This window comes from Anopheles cruzii, chromosome 2 (assembly GCF_943734635.1).
Source record: "Anopheles cruzii chromosome 2, idAnoCruzAS_RS32_06, whole genome shotgun sequence".
Taxonomy (NCBI): domain Eukaryota; kingdom Metazoa; phylum Arthropoda; class Insecta; order Diptera; family Culicidae; genus Anopheles; species Anopheles cruzii.
This window is the reverse complement of record NC_069144.1, coordinates 43,388,984-43,410,251: the sequence shown is the minus strand read 5'-3', so window position 1 is coordinate 43,410,251 and position 21,268 is coordinate 43,388,984. Positions and strand designations below refer to the sequence as shown.

General features: G+C 55.3%; 3 protein-coding genes across 3 annotated transcripts in view; 1 reads left to right on the top strand and 2 right to left on the bottom strand.

The window, feature by feature from the left end:
- Positions 1-585: 585 nt before the first annotated feature.
- Positions 586-5,256, bottom strand: LOC128279104 (protein nervous wreck). The gene is made up of 8 exons (XM_053017825.1): positions 5,236-5,256; positions 4,797-5,026; positions 2,952-4,035; positions 2,090-2,890; positions 1,769-2,012; positions 1,571-1,684; positions 1,447-1,469; positions 586-1,341 (listed from the first exon to the last, which is right to left on the bottom strand). The coding sequence occupies exons 1-8, from the start codon at positions 5,254-5,256 to the stop codon at positions 586-588; spliced, it is 3,273 nt and encodes a 1,090-aa protein (XP_052873785.1).
- Positions 5,257-7,796: 2,540 nt separating this feature from the next.
- On the top strand, positions 7,797-9,639 carry LOC128279103 (UDP-glucosyltransferase 2-like). The gene is made up of 3 exons (XM_053017824.1): positions 7,797-7,918; positions 7,984-8,919; positions 9,603-9,639. Exons 1-3 carry the CDS (start codon positions 7,797-7,799, stop codon positions 9,637-9,639), a joined length of 1,095 nt encoding a protein of 364 aa, XP_052873784.1.
- A 3,087-nt stretch (positions 9,640-12,726) lies between these two features.
- Positions 12,727-21,268, bottom strand: part of LOC128279102 (PHD finger protein rhinoceros) — a 13,246-nt gene continuing 4,704 nt past the window's right edge. The window contains exons 5-6 of the mRNA XM_053017823.1: positions 16,585-21,268; positions 12,727-16,530 (exon numbers count right to left, since the gene is read on the bottom strand). The exon at positions 16,585-21,268 is cut by the window's right edge and continues 3,379 nt beyond it. Coding sequence (XP_052873783.1) covers positions 12,727-16,530; positions 16,585-21,268 — 8,488 coding nt within the window. The remainder of the gene's footprint in view (positions 16,531-16,584) is intronic.

The window sequence follows — 21,268 nt, the reverse complement described above, 5'->3', positions numbered from 1 at the left end:
GTTGAGCTACGCAACGGACAGCAAACAACTACAAGGAGCGGTCCCTTCGATGTGGTCCATATAGTATCGCAGAGGTGGTCAAAACTATCACAAAGTGCTGCTTACAGAAGTATCGCCGACGGGGGGACATACTCTTACCACCACCACGGCCAGCAGTCCGGCTCTTGTGCCCTACGGCTGGGTATACGACGACAACAACGACGATGACAACGACTACAATTTGGATCGATTCCATGGTGTGCAGTTGGCTTCAGGAATAATGCACACTCAAAAACACCGCTGGAAAGAACCCGATCGCGGATGTAAGACATGGACTTCCTACGTGTACGTGATTGTTGTAGCAGATTGTATTGCGCTAACTTGGCGCCTGCAGAGTTGCGGAGCAGGATACTGCCCCTCGAAGCCTCTTTGCGTGGAACAATTTGGGAACAAAAGTGATCGCTGAACGGCCGAACAAATACTGTGACTGTGATGGTACTGTGGTTACTCCCCCCCAATTCATCGGAGTTTCCCGTCCCGTTAACCCGTTCTACATTCCGCCACGCACCTGCGCCCATCCAACGACACGAACGTCATCCGAACCTATTATGCGTTCGATTCCTTCAAGTTCTGTAGCCGCGCTAGCTGGTGCGGTTCCAGCTCCTCCGGTATGCTGGCCCGGCCGCCGACCACCTGCTTCGGAACTTCCGGTTGGCTGCCACCGAACGCGTCGTCAAAGTTGACCGCAAAGTTCGCCTCAAAGTTCGCCTCGAACGTTGCCTCGAACGGTGCGACCGGGTCCTCGATCGGGACGACCGGTCCGGCCGACGATTCCACCAGCTCCGGCTCCGGTTCGGGCTCCGGGATTCGGGTGCGTTCCGGTTTTTTGGCCACCTTTGCCGTCACGTTCGTGGGCTTCGGTGCCGTGGCCGGCTTCTCCGGGGTTCCCTTGGGCGGGGCCGGCTTCGGTGGCGACGGAGGTTTGGCCGGTTTTGGTGGGGTCGCCGCCTTCGGTGGTTTCGGCGGCGAGGAAGCCTTCTCGGGCGGTGACGTCACCGGCGACTGGTTGACTTCTGGTACGTCCTGAGATTTTTTCTTACTGCTTCGCTCCTGCTTCTCTTGCTCCTGCTTTTCGACGACTTCCGCCTCGGTTTCGGAGTCCGTCCCACGTTCGGCCGGCTGCTCGCCGGCGGCTGAGGGGTCGAACTTCTTGTTCGCGTCCTCGTGCATGGGCGTGGCGGCCGTCACGATGATCTGAGCAAAGTTCAGCTGATTGCTGTCGCCACTAGCAGTAGCTGCTGCGGTAGCGGTCGCTGCGCCTTGCCGCTGAGATTCCTCCTCGATAGTGGCTGCTTCCTCGGCCTGTGGCGGAGAGAGAGAGTTACCGTAGACCGGACATTAGTATTAGGAACCCATGCTCTGGCGTCACTGCTTTTAGACCATGCTTTAACGGGAGCCATAGTTTACCTCCGGATCCTCACAGATCACAACTGTACGGTTTAGCGTGCGCATTAATTGAAGGACAGTAAACAGATTAACAACGAAGACCCCGACCCGGCAGATTCCCAGGCGGTTCGATTCGGTAACTTACCCGGTGGTGGCTGCGACGGTGGCGGAGCTGAAAACTGGGTCCCGTACTGCTCGTGCTGGACGTTGTTCAGCTCAAACTCAAACCTATCGATCGCTGGTCCCGAGTTGGCCAAGTCTACAATGGAGCGGGTGGAACAGAAACGTTAGGAACAACTAGGAGTTTCAACTGACAGCAGCCGCCAGCGTTGCTGGGACTCACTTGGACTTTCACCTTCCGGTGGTGTTGCTTCGTGAAGTATCATCGGCGGCGGTGGGGCCGGTGCGGCAAACGTTGGCGGTGCCGACGGTGGCGGCGACTCATCCTCGGCATCGGTAAGCGGCTCCCCGTTCTCGTCGCACTCTTCCACCACCAGCGATGGGAAGTTGCCGATCTTGCCCATCAGCTCACCCTCCCACCAGCCATCGTCCACACCGTGGGGGCTCTTGGTGATCAGCTTGATTATCTGCGTATGAAGAGAGGCGTATTGGGGTGGTGTTAGGAAGGGAAGTGACAAAACCATGACCCGTCCCGAGTTCGCACCTGGGCCTCCTCGAAGGTCAGCTCGTCCTCGGCGGTGGCATCGTAGTCGTACAGCGCCACGCAGTACAGTTGGGTGTTGAGCTTGCGCGGTGCCGATATGACCGAGATCTGGTCTGGCGACTGACCCGAGTCCTGCATGTGGTCCTGGTCCTCGTTGTCGACGGTGTAGTCGACGGAGGAGAACGAAATTTGCGACGTCAGCTGGGCGGGACCACCGGTGTGCGTGTCCACCGGGGTGTCCCGCTCGACGTCCAGGTAGTTGTGCGGCACGAAGCCCTCCTCGCCGCGGTAGTTCCGCGCCCGCAGCCACCCATCGCCGTCCCCTTCGCCGACCACCTCCAGCTGTTCGCTCTCGACGATCGTCAGCTCGTCCGGGTTCTGCGCGGTGTACGAGTAAAGCGCGGTACACTTGAACGTTTGGGCCGCGCTACGGGGCTGCTGGGCGCTGGATGGCACCGACTCGACCGCCCCACTGGTGCTACCACTGGCCGCAGCCGCTGCCGCCTCCTCTGCACCCCAGTCCACGTTGACCGGATCGTCCCAACCGTGCGATATTTGCTCGATCTTTTGCCGCTCCTGTTCCACCAAACCAAAGTCTGCAGGGAAAAGGCTTTGCTTAGCTTCGGCTTCGAACCCCGCGTTTGTTTTGGCCCGTTGGCCCTTACCCTCATCGTCGTCACTGTCGGCCACGAACTCGTCCACCGGTGGTTCCGGCTGTTTCGGTGCCGGCGACGACTCCGACACCGGTTGGTCCTGCTCGGCGTTGTCACTGTCGTAGAACGAGTCGGAACTGGGATTCTCCTGGAAAGAAAGGGGGAAACGCATGAGGCGTTGGCCTTGAGGCGGCGCCACGGAAGCTTACCCCTTGGCCGGAAGCATCGGTACGCATCGAGAGGGAGCTGGCCGAACGGGGCATCTCCTGCACGCTGAGCGTTTCCGCCTCCTGGATCCACTCGTCCACGTTGATGCCGCCGATGCGCAGACACTCGAGGCGCGCTTCCGCCTTCGCCTTCGCAATCTCCGACCGGCGGATCGTCTCGCGGAACTCGTCGATCTTCGTCTCCAGGTCCGGCCCGTTCTGGTCGTTCGGGTCGTTCCGGTGGCCGGCCTCGCGCAGCGCCGTACACACCGCCAGCTTGCGGGCACACTCGCGGACGAGGTTGCTCTCGCGGGCCACCCGGCCGGCCCACCGTTTGCCCTCGCGGCTCAGCGTCTCCGCCGCCGAGTCGTGGTCGGCCGTAATCTTCGTCACCTGGTCGTTGTCGCACGGTTCGTACTCGTACTGGATGTGCTGCTTCAGCACCGGGTAGTACAGGTAGCAGCACTGCAGGTTGTACTCGCGCGTCAACTGCTGCGCCTGGTCGCGGATCTTGCCGAACGAGTTCTGCGTGGCCGAGCACGTCAGCAGCTCCGTGCGCCCGATCAGCGCCAGGTAGTCGGCCACCCGCTCGTACACGTAGTTCTCCATCGTGGCCATCGTCGTCTGCAGGTCGATGGTGAAGTAGCGGTTCTGGTGCGCGTTGGCCGCCGCCAGCCCGAGGATGTAGTCGTTCCGGGCGCCGGTCGACTTCTCCTCCAGCTGCTCCTTGCGCGACGTCACCCGGGCACTGTTCTTCTGCAGCGACGTGATCGACTGGAAGAACGAGCCCTTCTTCTTCTTCAGCTTCTCCTCGATGTCGCGCGCCTTGTCGCGCACGTCGTGCGCACTGTGCTCCTCGTCGAAGTAGATCTTCTTCGTCTTGTCCACGTCCTGCACCGAGTTCTGGAGCTCCTTCTGCACCACCGACAGCTGCTCGATGCACCGCTTGCTGCTGTTGAGCTTGGTGCTACGCAGCACCTTCGCCTCGTCGGCGATCTGCTGCTGGAACACCTCCACCGCCGCAAGCCGGGCCCGGGCGAGCTTCTCGTTCTCCTCCAGCACCGTCTGCCACACGCTCCACATGTTCCTGGGAAGACGCACACGGGGGGCGACTGACTGATTAGTAGGGAAGTTCCATTTTCTAGTAGCCCCGTGGGCCCCTCCATTCAATTTCCATCGGACGTCGGTTCCCAAATTAAACTGCCATTGTCTTGCGGTGGCCCGTCACATGATTGATCGGGTACAATCGAGGGTCCCAACATGAAGAAGCGTGCGTGCCTTCCACCCACCACCACTGTAGGCAAATTACACTTTAATACCCTCCCGAAATTCTCCAAGACACGGCCTCGATCCTATTTTTAGTGCACACGTCTCGATGCGCTTATCATTGAGTTGGTTCGGGCTGTCCGAAAAGGTGGAATCAATTTCACTCGTCATTAGCTATTTTCCAACCGGAGGAAGGAGCCAAAGGCAGCCGGCAGTGATGAAGGTCACGCGGGAAGCGGCACCCTCAAAGACGTTCGCCTTTCGGGTGTTGCCAAGGCACCGGTGCCCTCTGGCAAACACCAGCAAAGGGCTAAGGTGAGTTGATGATACATAATAAATGACAGGCTGATGCCGACACCACGTGTGCCTGCCAAATCGGGAGGGCCCACAAGGGCTGGCAGACAGGTTTACTAGCCCACGTTCCCAGGACCACGCCGTGGCCCACATTAGCGGCCCACTCGTGGCGTACGTAGAGGGCCGTCAGATCGGCCCGTCAGCCGTTTTAGACACGAGTATGACAAATGAGAAAGTGTCGAGTCCGTGTCACTCGTGGAGACCCCCCCCACACCCGGAGAACCTTACCATTTCTCGTCCGCGCCGTCCATTTTGATCTCCGGGATGCAGGCTTGCTTTTTGTTCAGATAGGCCGACGAGATCTTCAGCAGGGCCTCGCTGTACGACTTCTCGATGGCCGACCGCTTGAGCGTGAACTGGCGGATGTCCTCCAGCAGTTCGCACTCATTCTGGTTCTTGAGCGCTAGCTTGGCCAGCTGCTCGGTGTGCAGGTTCTTCAGGAACTTGGTGTAGTTCCCCTGGTGTACAGAAAAGAGAGAGAGCACCACTTTACTATCAGCGACAGAACTGAACCGACACGGACCGTTTCCTCGACGGATGGGACCACCGCTAGACCGTAAAACAAATCATAAAAGACCGGCCCTGCGGCTGGTCCTCTAGTTCCGACCTCCGTCGACTAGCCGCACACTCCAACCGGCCGTGTACCCGCGACCCGCGTGCTTCTTACTTTTCGCGGTGGTGGCTGCATTGTGACGATGCTCTCCACCCTATGGCGCCCAGTAAACCCTTCACAGGAGCACCGCCCCACACGTTTCACTTCCGGTCGACGGACTTCCTGGTTGCTTCCTGGTCAATTTTGTCGAGGTTTCGGACGCCCCCAAAGCAGAAAGGGGTTGGAACAGGAATGGCTGGCTCTTGGAGCAGGGTTTGCCTTCTGGCGAATGTCCCTCGCTCTCGTTTTATACTTTTCTCTCCCGCTTTCTCTCTTGTTTTCCGCAGCACGCACCACACGGCGGTCACGGTGACCAATTTGGGGGGTTCTCCAATTCACGTTACCACCACCACCGGGGCTGGCTGGCGTGTCTAGAATTTTGTTAACTTCACTCCCAATCAATAATGGGGCCGAACGATATCATGTCCGTTGCTCGCTGTGCGCTGTACGATGCCACCCGCCACAATTTCCCTACTTAGAACCCGCGCGCACACACACACACACGTGCTGCTCGGAGCCACCCAATGGAGCCCCAAATGGCTGCTGCTAGCAGTTGTGTTCTGGGGTTTTTTTTATGTAATCACGGACTATTCCGGCTCACGAGTCTGTCTACGCATCCCTGGTGGCGTTCTCCATTCTCGGGAACTGGGCGTAGGGGCCCCACACAGGTCACTAAGAGGCACCCGAAAAACCGTGCCCCACTCGACAGAGGCTGCAGACCCGACTCCCGTGCGTGCGTTCGTGCGTGCGTGCGTGCGTAGAGGAGTGCCTGCAAATGACTGGTTCTTAGTTTGGGGGGTGTATTGATTGTCCTCTGCCGTTCGTCCGCTCGTATCCCCACGCGCACACACACTAGCGGACACTTGTCACACGCACGACCACTAGCGCACCATTGCCGTGAATGAATGGCGTGAAAATGTCGTTGGTCCCTTCAACGCGCGAACGCGAAAATGCCGCTACTATCCTGTTTCGTCCCGATTGCGTCACGGTTCGCGATTGCAATTCTGTGGCTCGACTTCGACTTCCGGAGAGTCAAGTCTCGTCACCCCATTAGTGTTCTCTATCTCCTTTTTTCTCACACTCTCTATGTTCGCCACTACCCACTCACCTTCGATTTCCCTTTTCCCCCGCTTGTGCGCATGTCGGACTACTGTCAGAAGCAATTTTCCTCTTCAAACTCCTCGGAAGTAAATCAAAAGACTCCACAATGAGAGAGAAAGAGAGAGCGGGAGAATCCTCGCGGAAAATGGCTTCAACAGCGTTTCGGACGCGGCTGGCACTTGAAGGGTTGATGAGCTTTTTCGAAAGCTTGTTTTCAGAATGGCCGTTGCCAGGAGCGGCTCAACATGTTGCGTGTTTGGTTTCACTTCACATCTTCCCACCTCTCGAGATATCGCCACTTTGGTGCAAAACCTATGTTACGGCCTTTCAAACACACACATCTGACGGGGTACGATCGTCACTCGGCTGTCTTACCTGCGATGAGTACACGAAACGGTTTCTGAACTTCCGGCGCTGCGGTTGGCCGGCGTAATGGATGTCGTTTAACGCTTTCCCCATCGTGGCCAACCCGTTGCGGTGCCCCTGGCATGGGCCTAGCGCTGCTCGAACGACTGTCCAAAATTTCGGCGTGCCAATCCAGGGATGGGTATACTTTCCGGCAGCGAAGATACTGTCGCACTGTCGCCCAACACGGACTTGTGCTTCAACGTGTGTGCCTTTATCAGGTGGGCCTCGGCGTGCCGATCGATAACGAACACCTAGAGTTCGGTAAAAAAACAACTATCGTGGCATTGCAATAGTGGCCCCCGATATTGATAGATAAGCGTATCGAAGGTTGCACGAGGCAAGGCGCATTACGCAAGAAGTAGCATTTCGCGGCCAATGCTGCGAGGGGCATCCTACCGGTGCCAAACCGATACGTGATTGACCAGAAGGGCCGTAACCAGGATGTTTGAGAGCAGGCGCTGAACATATCAGTGTGGGATTGATCGCAGCGAGGACGTTATGTAATGTTTTGCTTCTGTTTGTATGCTTTTAGTCCCTGCAATAGTGCAACGGTCATGCATCGGAGTGTATTTGAAACAAATTAGAAAAAAAGTTCCCTTAAATAGATTTCCCAGTAATTTTACGTGAAAACATGTCCGTTAAAGTTGAACTTCATAGATACCGTTCGGATGCAATGTGTGATGTGAAGTGATGATGATGCGACCAACGGTCGGTTTCAAACCACCGAGTTTTGCTGAATCATCTTGACCGGCCAATTTACGGCATTGAGCGACCCGCGACCGGTACACAGCATCCCAAGACGGTCAATTCAATCTTCACCAAATAAAAAACAAACATTATTCTGACGCACCACTACCACCGAGTGTTTAGGAATAGCCAGCCGTAGGAATAGCGACTAGAACCGTTCGCCTTCCCTGATCGAGATGCTCAGTTTCATATCTTATCAGAGAGGGGTCGATTGTTGTCGGTGTCGGTGTCCACAGCTGAGTTGAGATTAGGTTTCGCGAGCGGTCTTTTTATAACGGACCGGACCTCATCGCACCAGTCAGCTACGAAAACGCGAAACGATGAGGTCGAATTCGGCAGCGGTGGCATCGGTGATCCTGGTGGTCGGATGGCTTGGGGCAACCAGCCACGCGGCCAATATACTGTACATCAATACCGTCGCTTCGCCGAGCCATTTCGGATGGTAAATGCTGGGTTGGGTAAGAAAAAAGTAAAGTGATCGTAAAGAATGGCCCTCTTTTCCCATAGGAACCGTGCCCTTGTCTATGCCCTTGCCGACCGAGGCCATAATCTCACCGTGTTCGGTGTGGACGCCGAGAAGGATCCACCGGCGAACGTTACCTTTATTTTGGTGGAGAATGTGTACCAATCGTTGTACAGCGAATCGGACATGAGTATGGATTTCTTCGAGATGACAAAAATGAACGTGTTCGGAATGCTGAAAATGTACGACGATTATGTGCTGACCGTGTGTGACATAGTGTTGCGCAACGAGGGAGTGAAAAAGCTCTACGAATATCCGGCGGACTTTGGGTTCGATTTGATCATAAACGATTACCTCAGCGGACCGTGCTTGGCGGCCCTTGCTCATCACCGGTTCGGGCAGCCACCGGTAGTGGCAGTGACGGCGTATCATGGCGCTTCGACCACCCTTTCCATGACCGGAGCGTATCAGAACTCGGCCCTCATTCCGAACCACGCGCTCGACGCGATGGAGCAGATGAGCTACTGCGAACGGTTCGTCAATCTGTTGGCCAACATGTGGGAAGAAATGTTGCACCGCTGTGATATGATTCCCAAGTCGAACCGAATGCTCCGGCGCTTCGAACCTTCGTTGCCGGACGTTGGAGAGTTTTATCGACAGACGAAACTTGTTCTGCTGAACGCGAACCCGATTATCCAGTTCACCGAACCGCTGATGCCGAACATCATTCCGGTCGGTGGGCTGCAGATCGTCAAACCGAAGCCACTGCCGGAGGATCTTGCTACGATGCTAGACCGATCGAGCCCGGGCGGTGTTGTGCTGTTCTCGCTCGGGACGAATGTGCGCAGCGATCAGCTGGGCACGGTACGTATCAACGGAATCCTGGATGCGATGCAGGCCCTGCCGGAGTACACGTTCCTGTGGAAGTTCGAGTCGGACGCGATGCCCCGGGCTTTACCACCGAATGTCCACGTGCGACCGTGGATGCCACAAAATGCCCTATTGGCACACGGTACCGTTCTTCTTACCGTTCAAAATGTTACAAAACCGGGGATGACAATTCGCTAGTGGGACTCTCATAAGTATAGTAGTAACCGTTACTGTGTATTTTGTTTGCTAGTGTTAGTTATTTCCTTTTACTTGTTTCGATTTTTTTCTCTCTCTCCGTTTTCTTTGCTTGTGTGCAGTTTTTCTATCAATTTCGGACAGCTTCGCTTGCCGACCAGGAATGTTTGCTTATCCCACCGCATCCCATCTTACTTGCTACGGTTTTTGCATTGTGTTTTATAGCTAGTGTTTCGCTAGCAAACTGAAGCTGGCTGAGTTATAGTGGACAATTTTTACAATATGGTAGCTAACGCAGGTAACCACCAATCTTTACGGGGGCCCGCGCATGTGCATTTCTCGCATGTGTGCGCGCGCGCGTGTGTGTGGTTTGTGTCCACTCCATTGCCATACCACACACATACACATACACTATCATGCATTCATTCCTAATATGGGTGAGTGAAGGTATCAGTTTTTTGTTTGTTAGCTTTGTTTGTTTGTTTCATTTACTTAATTTGTATTTCTTTTCTGTTTTGTAATTATAATTATATTACTTTCCACTTTCACTTTTCTTTTACACTTTGTTGCTTTATGCCGCACTCTTTGCAATACACAGTCGCGGCGGTGACGGTGGCGGCGGCGGCGGCGGTTGACAGGCTGACCTCGCTCGAATATGCTACCCTTCTTTTGTCTAATCCTACGATTTGTTTTATAAATAAATTAAATAACTTTTGACACAGTAAAAAAACCGAAACGAACGCCGCGATCCTGTCGATCGCGACAGGATCGGCAGCGTTGATCATCACGACACGACGGACACAACACGATCACGATGATGACGACGACGACGACAACGGCGGCGGTGGTGGTGTGTTTGGGGAAAAAGTGGGTCATGGGAAATCGTATGATCCACAAATTAAATCTTTACAGCTACAGTTTCATACTAGGTTCCCCACTTGCGCTTAGCGTTTGTTGAGTTGGTTGTTTTGTGAAGATTTCCCTCAGAATTGATTACGTTCTTGTCCGTTCTTGTTAACACTTTTAACAGCGAGCGCTCAGTCATTCGTTCGTCCTCAAAACGCTCGTCGGCCACTCTCTCTCGCTGCCCCTCTCTCTCTCTCTCTATCTGCTTGATTCCAAACTACTTTTTGTTATACTTTATTAGACTTATTATTCACATAAAAACTAACTACTGGTTCGACTGTGTCCATGTGGTTTGTTTTTCCCCCTTTGCTTGTTTCTGCGGTAAAGTTTTGTTTGATTCATTCTGTAGAATTATGAATGGTTTGTTTGCTTCGCTTTGCTACTAGTTATTACATTTACAAATTTCACTTTAATTTCATTACGTTAAGTTTTTGTATGATTTTTTTCGTTTTCCTTCGTCTCTACGCTACGGTACACGGGTATGTTTGTTTCATCTTTCCCTGTACCGCACGCTTTTGTTGTAAATTCTCTGCTGTAGACTTTTTAGTCGGTGATTAGTACGTACCTCTCGGATGTAATGCGATTGTATATCTTCATCTTTTTTACAATTTGTGTGCTGTGCTAAAATTGCCATCTCAAGCAGAAGAGGGCGAGAGATATTGGCCAGTTTTTTCCCTCAATTGCATTCCTCCTGTGGACTATTACTGCAAACTGGTTGCTCTCTGTACTTTGTCCATTACTATTGAGTAGTTTGAGAAATAGTGAACTTGGCCGTAGAAAGAGAGCATGGAAGCGGATGCGGTATACTGTTTTGTAACTGTACTTAATTTTTTTGCATAAAACCAATACAATGGCGTCAATCAGCAGCAGCATCAGCACCTGTTCGTCATTAAAAGGTTTGCGCGTCAGGTTCAGTTTGTTTCATAAATTGCCAATATCATCTGTTACAATCGGTCGGCTCATTTGGGTATTTGGAACTCAAATTGTGCATGTTGGATTTTGATTTTGATCTCCAGTAAATAGCTTAACTTTTAATAGTAAACTGTTTAATACTCTTTCGTCATGACTGCTCGCCATCATCATCTTAAAACGATTTTAGAAACAGTTCCCACGAAACAATAAATTATTTTCAACCCACAGATTCAGGAGAAGGTTTAGTTTTACTCGTTGTAAATGCGTCTTATTGTTTCATCACTCAACACCCTGTGGCCCTAGTAAGAACTGATAAAACTTTCCAACAAAACAACTCTTACTAGCAGGTAAAAGAAAGACAATGACAAGAAAGTGGACAAGGTTTCTAAAAGTTTTTGATAGTAAAGTGTGTAAATAAAAATCTCAAACCACGTAATCTCGACGAGCTCTGTAATATCGTTTGCGGGAAAAACTGTTTGGTAAAATCGGTTCAAGCTTCAGCGTACCCGAGCACCACCAGTAAACGGCTTTCGAAACCTTCAGTGACATTTTACAGCAGTCACAAAGGAAAACTTTACAATATTCCACAACAAAGTCCGCGCGAACTCGTACCTTTGCCAAAAGTGTAGCCAAAAAGATCATGGAGTTGCCAAAATGCAGATCTCTCATTCGACTCTGTGCTGTTGTGGTGCATTACAATAATAGCCATTTGTAATTTGTTTATTAAAAGCAGAGAGAACGGCATAGATACAATGCGGAATCGGAATCGGAATTGGAATAGGAATATTTCGTGCCAAAGAGGGAAAAGCAACCATTATTGTTCGCGCAGTCAATTGAATTTGGGCAAAGCAATTTTAAACCAAAAATATTACCCGCCTTCGGTTCCATTCTATCGTAAGATTTCGTACCGTTTGAAGCCTGAATTCAAATTAGAAACTTGCACAAGGGAGGACCGACCGCAACCAATCTGTGCTGCATTAGACGATGCCATTTTAATTCGACTACCTTTCCTCTCTCTGAGCTTGCACATGTTCCAAGCGTTCATCCATTCATCATCCTTCCTTTTGTTAATTTAATTAAATCTAAATTAATTTACACTATTTGCTAAACTGTCTGTCTGTGTGTTTGTGTGTGTGTGTTTATAACATTATATTCTCTACATGTGTGTGTGTGTGTATGTGTTTGTTTTATTATACAATTAAATATCTTAAAACACGTCGCTCATCATCCCTCGAGTCAAGGGACAGGGGCAACTGTGGGAGGGGGGTTAAGCCGATTGTTTGAACGCCAGTTCCGCTGCCCTGTCGTGCTGTGCACGACACAGGCCAACAAAAAAGGGCACGGCACGGGACGGGAGTATGGTCAAACGACACAACAACAATGCAACAACAGCGTCAAGCGATGACTTGGAGGCCGACGCGATGTGCGTTACGCTATAAAATACTGTCTTTTCGGCAATTACAGGTGGAAGAATGTGTTAAAATAAAAGTTTACAACAACGCGAATGCGGGCGCCGGGTGTGGTATACGGGTGCTCCGTATCCAGTGACCGTAGTAATTAAAAAACAATCTAAAATGTATGTACGTTAATAAAAAAACTTATCAACAACTTTACCCAGAGAGAAGTACTGTGAGAACAGAAAAACGCACAAATTAAATTTGCGAATTGCACTTGTGTTTTTGGCAAAAATTGCACCGCCTCCAGTCCTTGAAGGAATGGCCGCAAATCTGTGCAAACACTGACCGCACCCCGGTCACACCACCGCACGATGCGATGGCAAAGAGAACATAGACCGCAAACGGCACTGCGTAGAGACGCGGCCAGCGTATGGTGAGGGGCTGATGGACGAAGGTATCCATTCTGGCCACTCCCTACGGTTAGGCCACCTCCTAAAGCACGCACTGTCATCGCACCTCACAGTCCTTCTGCGCGCTATTACTGGCAGCAGTTGCGGTTGCGGTTGCTGTTGCATTGCTGTTGGTCGTCGCCACCAATGGTTGCTGCGATGGTTGTTGGGATTGCTGCTGCTGCTGCTGCTGCTGAAGATGGAGATGTGGTGGTTGCTGGGTTGGATGGTGCTGTGGTGCGACTGCTGGAGGTCCGGCCAATGCTGTGAGCATTGAGACAGAGGATTGACTGAACGATAACTGTTGCTGCTGGGTGCCACTGCTGCTGCTGCTGCTGCTGCTGCCGGTGTTGGGAAACAGGCTTGCACCGGCTGGCACCGTACCACCGGCGATACTGCCAAAGTTGCTGCACGTGTTAGCCGACGCGTAGTCGAGCAGACTTTTGAACGACATGGCTGCATCGGCGGCCGTTGCTGCCAACTCCTTCGATGGGTTGATGCTGGTATTACCGGTAGCGCTGCTTCTACCAGCGCCGTACGTGGTGTTCTGATAGCTGCCCTGCCGATCGAGCGAGTTATTGGCGTTGCTCGGCGAGGCTGCCATTGCCATGTTGGCGACCGACAGCAGGTGATCGATCATGTTCCTACTCGCGGCCGATGCTGCTGCGGCCGATGATGTTAGATCGAGTGAGCCATGGACATCCGTTCCGGCAAGACTATTTTTACCCAGCGTTTCGGTCGATGGTGATATGCCCGGCCGACAGGGGCTTGGACCAACCGAACCGGGCACCGGCGGTGGAGTGACGTTCGGAAGCGGAGATCGTTCCGAACCGCTGCCGGAGCTGTTCTTGGACGACATCACGTACCCACCGCCGGACGAATTGCGTGCCAGCTTTAGTCGAATCGGGGTGATTAGAGGCTTTTCCACCGGGGCAGCTTGAGCCGCCGCCGCTGCTGCGATCCGTTCACTAGCTGGGCTCGTGTTATGGATCGCCGCGAGATCGATCGCAAGTGGATCCGTTTCTGGCGATGAAGAGGACTGCTGCTGCTGCTGTCGACTGTTGCCACCCGCCGCATCGATTATCGTTGTTGTCCCTCCTCCACCCACCGATGGTGGTCGGGATCGCTGCTGCGATCGCTGCTCGGGCGTTTGGGAACCTACGTTCGACGAGGATGACGACTCTTCCGAATGCTGCGTCGGCGGCTTCTTCACGCCCAGCCGAATCACGATCCGTGGTGCGGATTGCAGCGCCTGCGACCCGCCCCCCTCCTCGCCAGTGGCCGCCGATATGATTTCCACCTTCTGTTGCTTCTCGCCCTTATCGCGCTTGTGTTTTTTCTCCTTCTTGCGCTTCTTGTGCTCCCGGTCGCGCTCCTTGTCCTTGTGCTTGTGTTTCTTCGCCTTCGGTTCCTCCTCGTCCCCACCGCTGGCCTCGTCATGTAACGGACCGGTGGCGGTGGACGTCCCACTAGCACCAGCACCACCGCTGCCACCCGCCTCAAAGTCATCCTCAAAGTTCATCGTTTCCGCGAACATCATGTACTCGCGCTTCAGGTCTTCCAAGCTCGGTGGCGGCACACTGCTCGCCAGCCGCTTCTTCGGCGGTCGACTGCTGCTTCCGGCGGTGGTACCAAACCCGTACACTCCGCCACCGTTTCCACCGGCGCCAGACGCGTCCAGCATGCCGATGGACGAGCCGAGTTTGATCTTCAGCTTTGGCGCTTGCTGTGCCGATACCTGCTGACCCACGACGGTGGTCACGATCGCACTCGTTGCACCGCCCGAAACACCACCCGCCCGATTGTTGCGAGATCGACGCTTGCCAGAGGCACCGGCAGCTCCGATCGGGTCGACGGACCCGACCAGGTTCAATCCGCCCGTTCCGCCAGCAGCGGCCGCTGCCGAACCGACGCTACCGCGCCTCCGGTCCATCAGCACATCGTGATGCAGAAGCTCACCACCGGATGGCTGGGTGGCCGTGGCCAGTTGGCGCAGCTCGCGCGACGCGTTCGAAGACAGCTTCTTCCGGTGGATACCGCCGTACTCTTGGTAGTCGTCCTTCGTCGGCATGGTACCGAGCGATTCGACCGCTTTCGGAAAGCCGACCGTGGTACGATTATTGTGCCCGCCCAGCGTGCCCCCGAGGCCCATCCCCTGGGCCATCATGTGATGGTGATGGTGGTGGTGATGGTGGTGCCCATCGCCCGCCTGATGTAGCATGGCCGTCTGGTCGTCCTGATTCTGGTCCTGGTTGCAGTACTGGCGCAGCAGTTCCTTTTTGCGCATTCGCCGCAAATTGGACGACCCGGCCGACCCGCCTGCAGCTGCCGCTCCCGCCGGAATGCCACCGATACCGCTCACCGCACCGACACCAACACCGGCCCCGACCGGTCCGATCCCTGCGGAACCAACCATCAGCGGGCCGCTGATGGCACCACCGAGACCTGCCGCAATAACGCTGCCACCGTTGCCGCCACCGCCGAGTGATTGCGATTGCGATACGATGGTCACCGAGGACGACGATGAACCGCTGTCGAGGTGCGCCAACGGTCCCTTGATTTTGAGCTTCATGATGTTGCGCGAATCGGCCAGCGAGGACATCTTCATCGTGGGCAGACTGTCAACCGAATCGTTCGTCTCCTCCTGCGTTGGCTCCAGGCTCGGCTCTTCGCCCATCATCACCGACAGCAGGCCCGGAGTCGTGCACGGGGTGCTACTGACGGAAGCCATGGTCGTAGCCGTAACCATCGTGGCGTTGGTGTCCGTTACCGAAGCTGAACCGGTATGTGTGACTCCGGCGAGCATGGAACTCGCCGTGGAGACACCTCCCACGGCCTGTGACGACGCGGCCGCAGCAGCTGCTGCGGCAGCCGCCGCTGCCGTCGACCGATTGTTGCTGTCAGCCTTCAGCGCCGATTGTAGCTCGTTCTCCATGTCCTCGTCAATGTCGGCCAGCGTTTGATCGGCCGTGCCGCTCGCAAACACACCCAACAGCTGGCTGTTGTACGCCTCGGTATTGGTGGACGACTCGAAGTTGCTGTACGTGCGCATATCGACCGGACCCGGCAGTACGGCCATGTCCGGTATCGTGCTAGCCGGTCCACCGACTAGACCGCCAGCTCCAGCTGACGAATAGCCCCCGCCCGTACCAGCACCTGCTGCGGCACCACCGGAAGCAGAACTACGATTCGCTTTCGCATGTCCAACCAACCCACCAGAGCCACTGCCGGCACTGGCCACGGAACCACCTCCCACCGTGCCTGCGTTCCCACTGCCAGCGTCGGCCATTGAGCGATTCTCGGGCGATCGGCGTCGATCGCGCATATCGCGCAGCTTCCCGCAGTCCATAACGTCGTCAAAGTCCAGATCGTACACGGTGCCAATGATCTTACTGACGATGCCGAAGCTCCCGAAATCATTGGCCGCTCCCATCTGCTGGGGCAGATGATAACCCGTGGCACCGTGGCCGTGCTGCTGCGGATGATGCGGCTGCTGATGGTGGTGTCTTCCACCGACACCACCGCGACCCCCTCCGGCACCGCCAGCACCGTGAATTCCGTGTCCGGCACCGGCCGCATTTTGCCCTCTGCCCGCTCCCCTTCCGCGGCCACGTGGGGCACGGGTACGTGGCACTTTAACGTTCGTCGACAAATCTGCGTTCGCCGTAGCTTTCGACGTTTTCCCGTGGCCCGAATGGGACCCCAGCAGACCGGCGCCACCTCCGAGTCCCTTCTGCATATCGTACACGGAGACGGCCGTCGTTTTGGGGCTTTTACCCGGGCTGATCGACTTTGAGCCAACGGCCGGAGTCGGGACCGGGGTCGGGGGAGACTTTAGGTGATGATGGTGTTGTTGCTGCTGCTGCTGCTGTTGCTGCTGGTGCGCCACCATCGACTGGTGAACTCCGCTTCCCACGGTGGCCGCCCCGTTACTGTCGTTCAGGAGCATGCTGTGATGCTGTTGTTGCTGTTGCTGTTGTTGCTGGTTTTGAATACGGGACGAAGAACGGGACGATTTCGCGGGACTCTTCTTCGACGTGGCGTGTAGCACGGTCGCACCGCCAGCATCCCCTCCTAGCATGCCGCCCATCGCGTCCGGTAGCGGTTGCAGTTGGTTGTGCTGCTGCTGAGGAGTGCGACGGTGTTGCGGTGTCCGCGGTGTACTGCCACCACTGCTGGTTCCACCCGACGGTACGCCACTGTTCAGCAGATAGTTGTTCTGCTGTTGATCCGGCGTCGTCGGCGGACGGCTCTGTTTGTTCGGAGAAACGGTCATAGTAGCCATTGGCGAGGGCATCTGGTCGACTACCTGCTGCTGCTGCTGCTGCTGCTGCTGCATCTGCTTCTGTTGGTTACGATGAGGCGAAACCATGGCATCGGCCGCCGACATGGACATGGCGTTATGATGCGGCGCCATCGTCATACCCAACCCACCGATGGAAGGTTGCAGTGGATGGTGCGAAGGATGCTTGCCTCCGGCTCCTGGCTGTTGCGTAGTAGGCGTTTGCTGTGGATTGCTAGGTTGCTGGTAACTGTTGGCAAAGTTCGGTGGATACAGCCCGGCTCCCGGTGAGGGGAATGGTACGGGGACGCTCGTCGGAGGAAACAGTGATACCGCGGACGGATATTGCTGCTGTTGTTGCTGTTGCTGCGGATGTCCCGCGAGGGGCTCATTCGAGTAACCGTACGGTTGTTGCATTGCACTGTTGTTGTTGCTGTTCGCGGTGGTGCTGTTGGGTACCGCATTATTCTGCTGACCCACCAGCGAGGAAGGCGGAGCGGCTATCGACGGTGTGTTCTGGATGTCCATGAAGCTGTTGAGATCGTTCAGCTTGTTACGATGCTGCTGCTGCTGCTGTTGAGCCACCTTCTGGAGAAGCATGTTTTCTTTCTCCTGCATCACCGCACACTCGTGCTGCTTCTTCTGATGCTCGATCGAACTGCCCAGCCCAGCGCCATCGACCGCATTATTGTTGGTGGTATTGTTTTGATTCCAACGCCGGCCTGACGGTGGCGGCGGCGGTGCTGGAGGCGGCTGCTGCTGCTGCTGTAGACTATCAAACAACAGCATTGAGGTAGGTTCGGTCTGGTTTGGAACACCGACCTTGTTGTGCATTCCCTGCATAAAGTCGAGCCGCGCCGCGAGTGAGTTCTGCAGGTGATGGTGGTGATGGTTCATCTCGCTGCCGAGCTGAAGTGGGTGGTGTTGCTGTTGCGCAGGATGCTGCAGATGGTTCGTCATCGCGGCGCTGTTATCGAACAGACTCACGGTGGAAGCAACAGCCGCGGCCGAATGGGCCTTTTCGTTGTTGCTCAGTGCAGTATTGTTATTGTTGTTGTTGTTGATGTTGCTGGTGTTGTTGTTGACCCCGCCGCCGGTCTGGCTGTTGAGTAGCCGGGCGGCTTCCATGCAGTTCTGAGCCAGCTGGTGACTCGGAACCGTACTGCTACCGAGAACGGTCGAAGGTGGCGGAGCGAGCGGTGATTGCTGCACAGCGGACAGGGCCGTCGTAGTGCTGGTAGGCGTGGTAGGCGATGGAGCAACGATGGGAAGCGTGGATAGCATGGCCGACGGTGGTACCCATCGCTCGTCGGACGGTCTCAGAGTGAGGTGATCCAGGTGATCATCCTTGGCACTCTTTTTGTCACCCGTATCGTGCAGCGACGATGGTTGCTGCGATCCAAGCAATGGTTGTTGCTGTGGTTGCTGCGACGATTGCTGTGACGATGATTGCCCCATTGGACCGGCAACCGACGACGACACATTGAACGACGATTTTCCAAAGAAGTCGAGACCTTTCGTGGCGAGCAGCGATGCCGTGTCCGTTGTGTCCGTTGCCACCACCAAGTCATCCTTGGGACGCTCGATGGCACCAAAAGGCGCCAGTGACAGCTCGGCAGTGGCGGGTGTAGCGCCTAAATCGTCGGCCAGCACAGTCATGTCGGTGCGTTTCTTTGTGTCCTCATCCGACTGCTTCTGCTGATCGTACGAGGAAGCTGGCCCGGTGGCGTTGGTGACACCGCCCTGGTGATGTTTTTTATACTTCTGGCGCAGCTTCTCGACCAAGTTGAGCGTTTCGCGTTGCGTGTCCTCCTTGCAGTCCTCCATGAACGGGAAGTTGAGCGTTTGGTTCAGCTCGAACGTATCGTCCGTCACGGTGCTATCCTGCGGCAACAGTAGATCGAAGATCGAGGGAGTTCCTCCGTCGGTGGTGCTGTTCATCAGCGACAGGCCACCGGCACCGATGGCAGTATGGTGATTGGTATGGTCCTCCTTCGATCCACTGTTGACGGAAGGAAACGCTCCACAGCCGGTCGTCTCCGTAAACGGTGCACCAGCACTCGGTTTCTTTCGGTCCACTGCCTCGTCCACCATCGGTGGTGCACTTTTGATCGGCACTCTGCCTGCCAGTTTGTCCTCCACCGTCGCGTTCCCATCGTCAATCTTCGCCGATAGTTCCTTCGTTTCGCAGTCTACCTTAGCAGGCTGGGACGGCGGGAGCAGATCGCTCGGTTTCTCCTCGATCTTCGGTGCTTCGTTACTGACATCCTCGATCACCACCACATCGTCATCGTTCGAACGGGAATCTTCCACCAACGAGATGATTTCGATGTCTTTCCTATCGTCTCGCGATCCCTTTGCTTTGCCGGCAACACTCAGATCGGCAGATATATCCGCCGTCGCCGAAAGGGACGATTTTTCGAGCGAATTGCTCATCTTGCCGTCACCCTTCGAATCCAGCTTTACGTCCGACGGTTTCTTCGGTTTCCGGTGCTCCGCGCTAGAGTCTTCGTCCGTCAGTAACGAAATGGCATCCAAACTCTTCGCGGGTACGGGTTTACCGATCGGAAGCTTATCTTCCGCCTCCTGGTCCATCGGTTGATCTTTTGCTCGGTTAACATCCTCATCTGCCGCTTGATTCGTCGCCTTCGGACTGCGCCGTTTGCGGGATGAGCACTGTTCGTCGGTGTTTGGCCGTTTCATCGCACCGCTCACTTCGCCTTCTTTGTGGGACGCTCCAACTGGTGGTTCATCGGCCATCGGGTCTGTGCAAAGAGCCGTACAATCATTCTCTTTCGCCGGAGAACCGGACAGAATACGATCGCCAGAGGCATCACGAGGTTCCTCGAGTACTTCGCTCGTTTTGCGACGTCCATTTTTAGACGCACCTGTGGCCCGCGTCGTTACCGCAGTATCGGTGACGGTGGGTGCGACAGCGAGAGACAACTTTCGGTGCTCCTCTAGTTCACTTGCACCGACAAACACCGATTGACGACGACTACCTCGTTTGGTGGGCATCGTTGGTGGTGGTGGTGGTGGTGCTGAATCGTTGCTAGTGACCGGTTGATAGGAGTTCCGTCTACTTCCGGTCGTACTCGTAGCCGCGTCAGCACCAGCAAGAACCACGCTGTCACCACGTTTTCCATCCACGGGCGGTCCTTGTGGTTTGTCTTTGCCTGCGGCCGCTTTGGTTGCAGTGGAAACGGCTCGACTAGCACCGACCTTTCCTCCGACACCGGCAGCTTTAGTGGCACCGGCCGGCGACTCTTTCGTGCCGTCTTCGTGGACGTGGAGCGATTCATCGGTAGCGGTGGAAGACTTTCGTCCGGTCGCTGTCTTACGAGTGGCAGCGGCCGCTGCTGGAACGCTCGGTGGTGTGGTGGTCGCCACAGACTTCTTCGGACTCGGTTCACGCTTGCTGGCGGAGGCGCTGGATGAGATCGACTTCCGGCGACGCGCAGCGGCAGTGCTGGCCGGTTTATTAGCCACTGCTCGGATGGTGGCAGCATTTGGAGGTGAAGAGTCATGGCTGCTTGCGTTGCTACTGCTCGAATCGCTGTCACTGTCCGAGGAGGACCCGGAAGAGGATGACGACGAGGACGAGCTCGAAGACTCGGACGCGGAACGTGCTGGACCCTTGTCAAGAAAGGGCAACACTTCCTGCCTCGTCTGCGCTCGTTGCGCTTGCTGCGGTTTAGAGTGCGAGACCGCGGCCGCTTTCGCCGTGGCCGTGGCCACGGCCGCTGGCACCTTCGCGCGATTACCGACTGCCGTCGATGGTGGCTTCTTCGAAGGGAGCGTTGTGGTTGCGTCCTCTTCCTCCTCGTCGTCTTCTTCCTCACTGTCCGAACCGGAACTGCTCGAACTGGAGCAAGACGATGAACTGCTGCCGGACGAGCTCGAGCTGCTAGACGGTGTCGATGCCTTCCGTTCACCGTCTTTACTTTTCGACCCTCCACTGGTTGTCTTAGGAGGCGTTGGACCCTTTGCCACAGGCACCGCCGGCAGCTTCTCGTCCGTGCCGACGATCGATTCACCGGTCGTCGGTTTGCCGAGTCCGCTTTTGATGTGTTCGGCTGCCTTCTTGGCCGCCTGTCGCTGTGGGACGTACGCAAACACTTCCAGATGATTCTCGCGCTTTTGCTTCGCGTCCTTCGCCTTTTCGGACTTGATCGCTGCAACCCCTGCCGCGTCGTCATGGAGACGATCCACCAGGGCCTTGCTGCGCTGCTCTCTGTTCACCGGCGTCGTCGTACTCGCAGCGCGATCACGGGCCGTGCCACTTTTCTCGACGACAATGGTTGAAGGACGTCGCTCT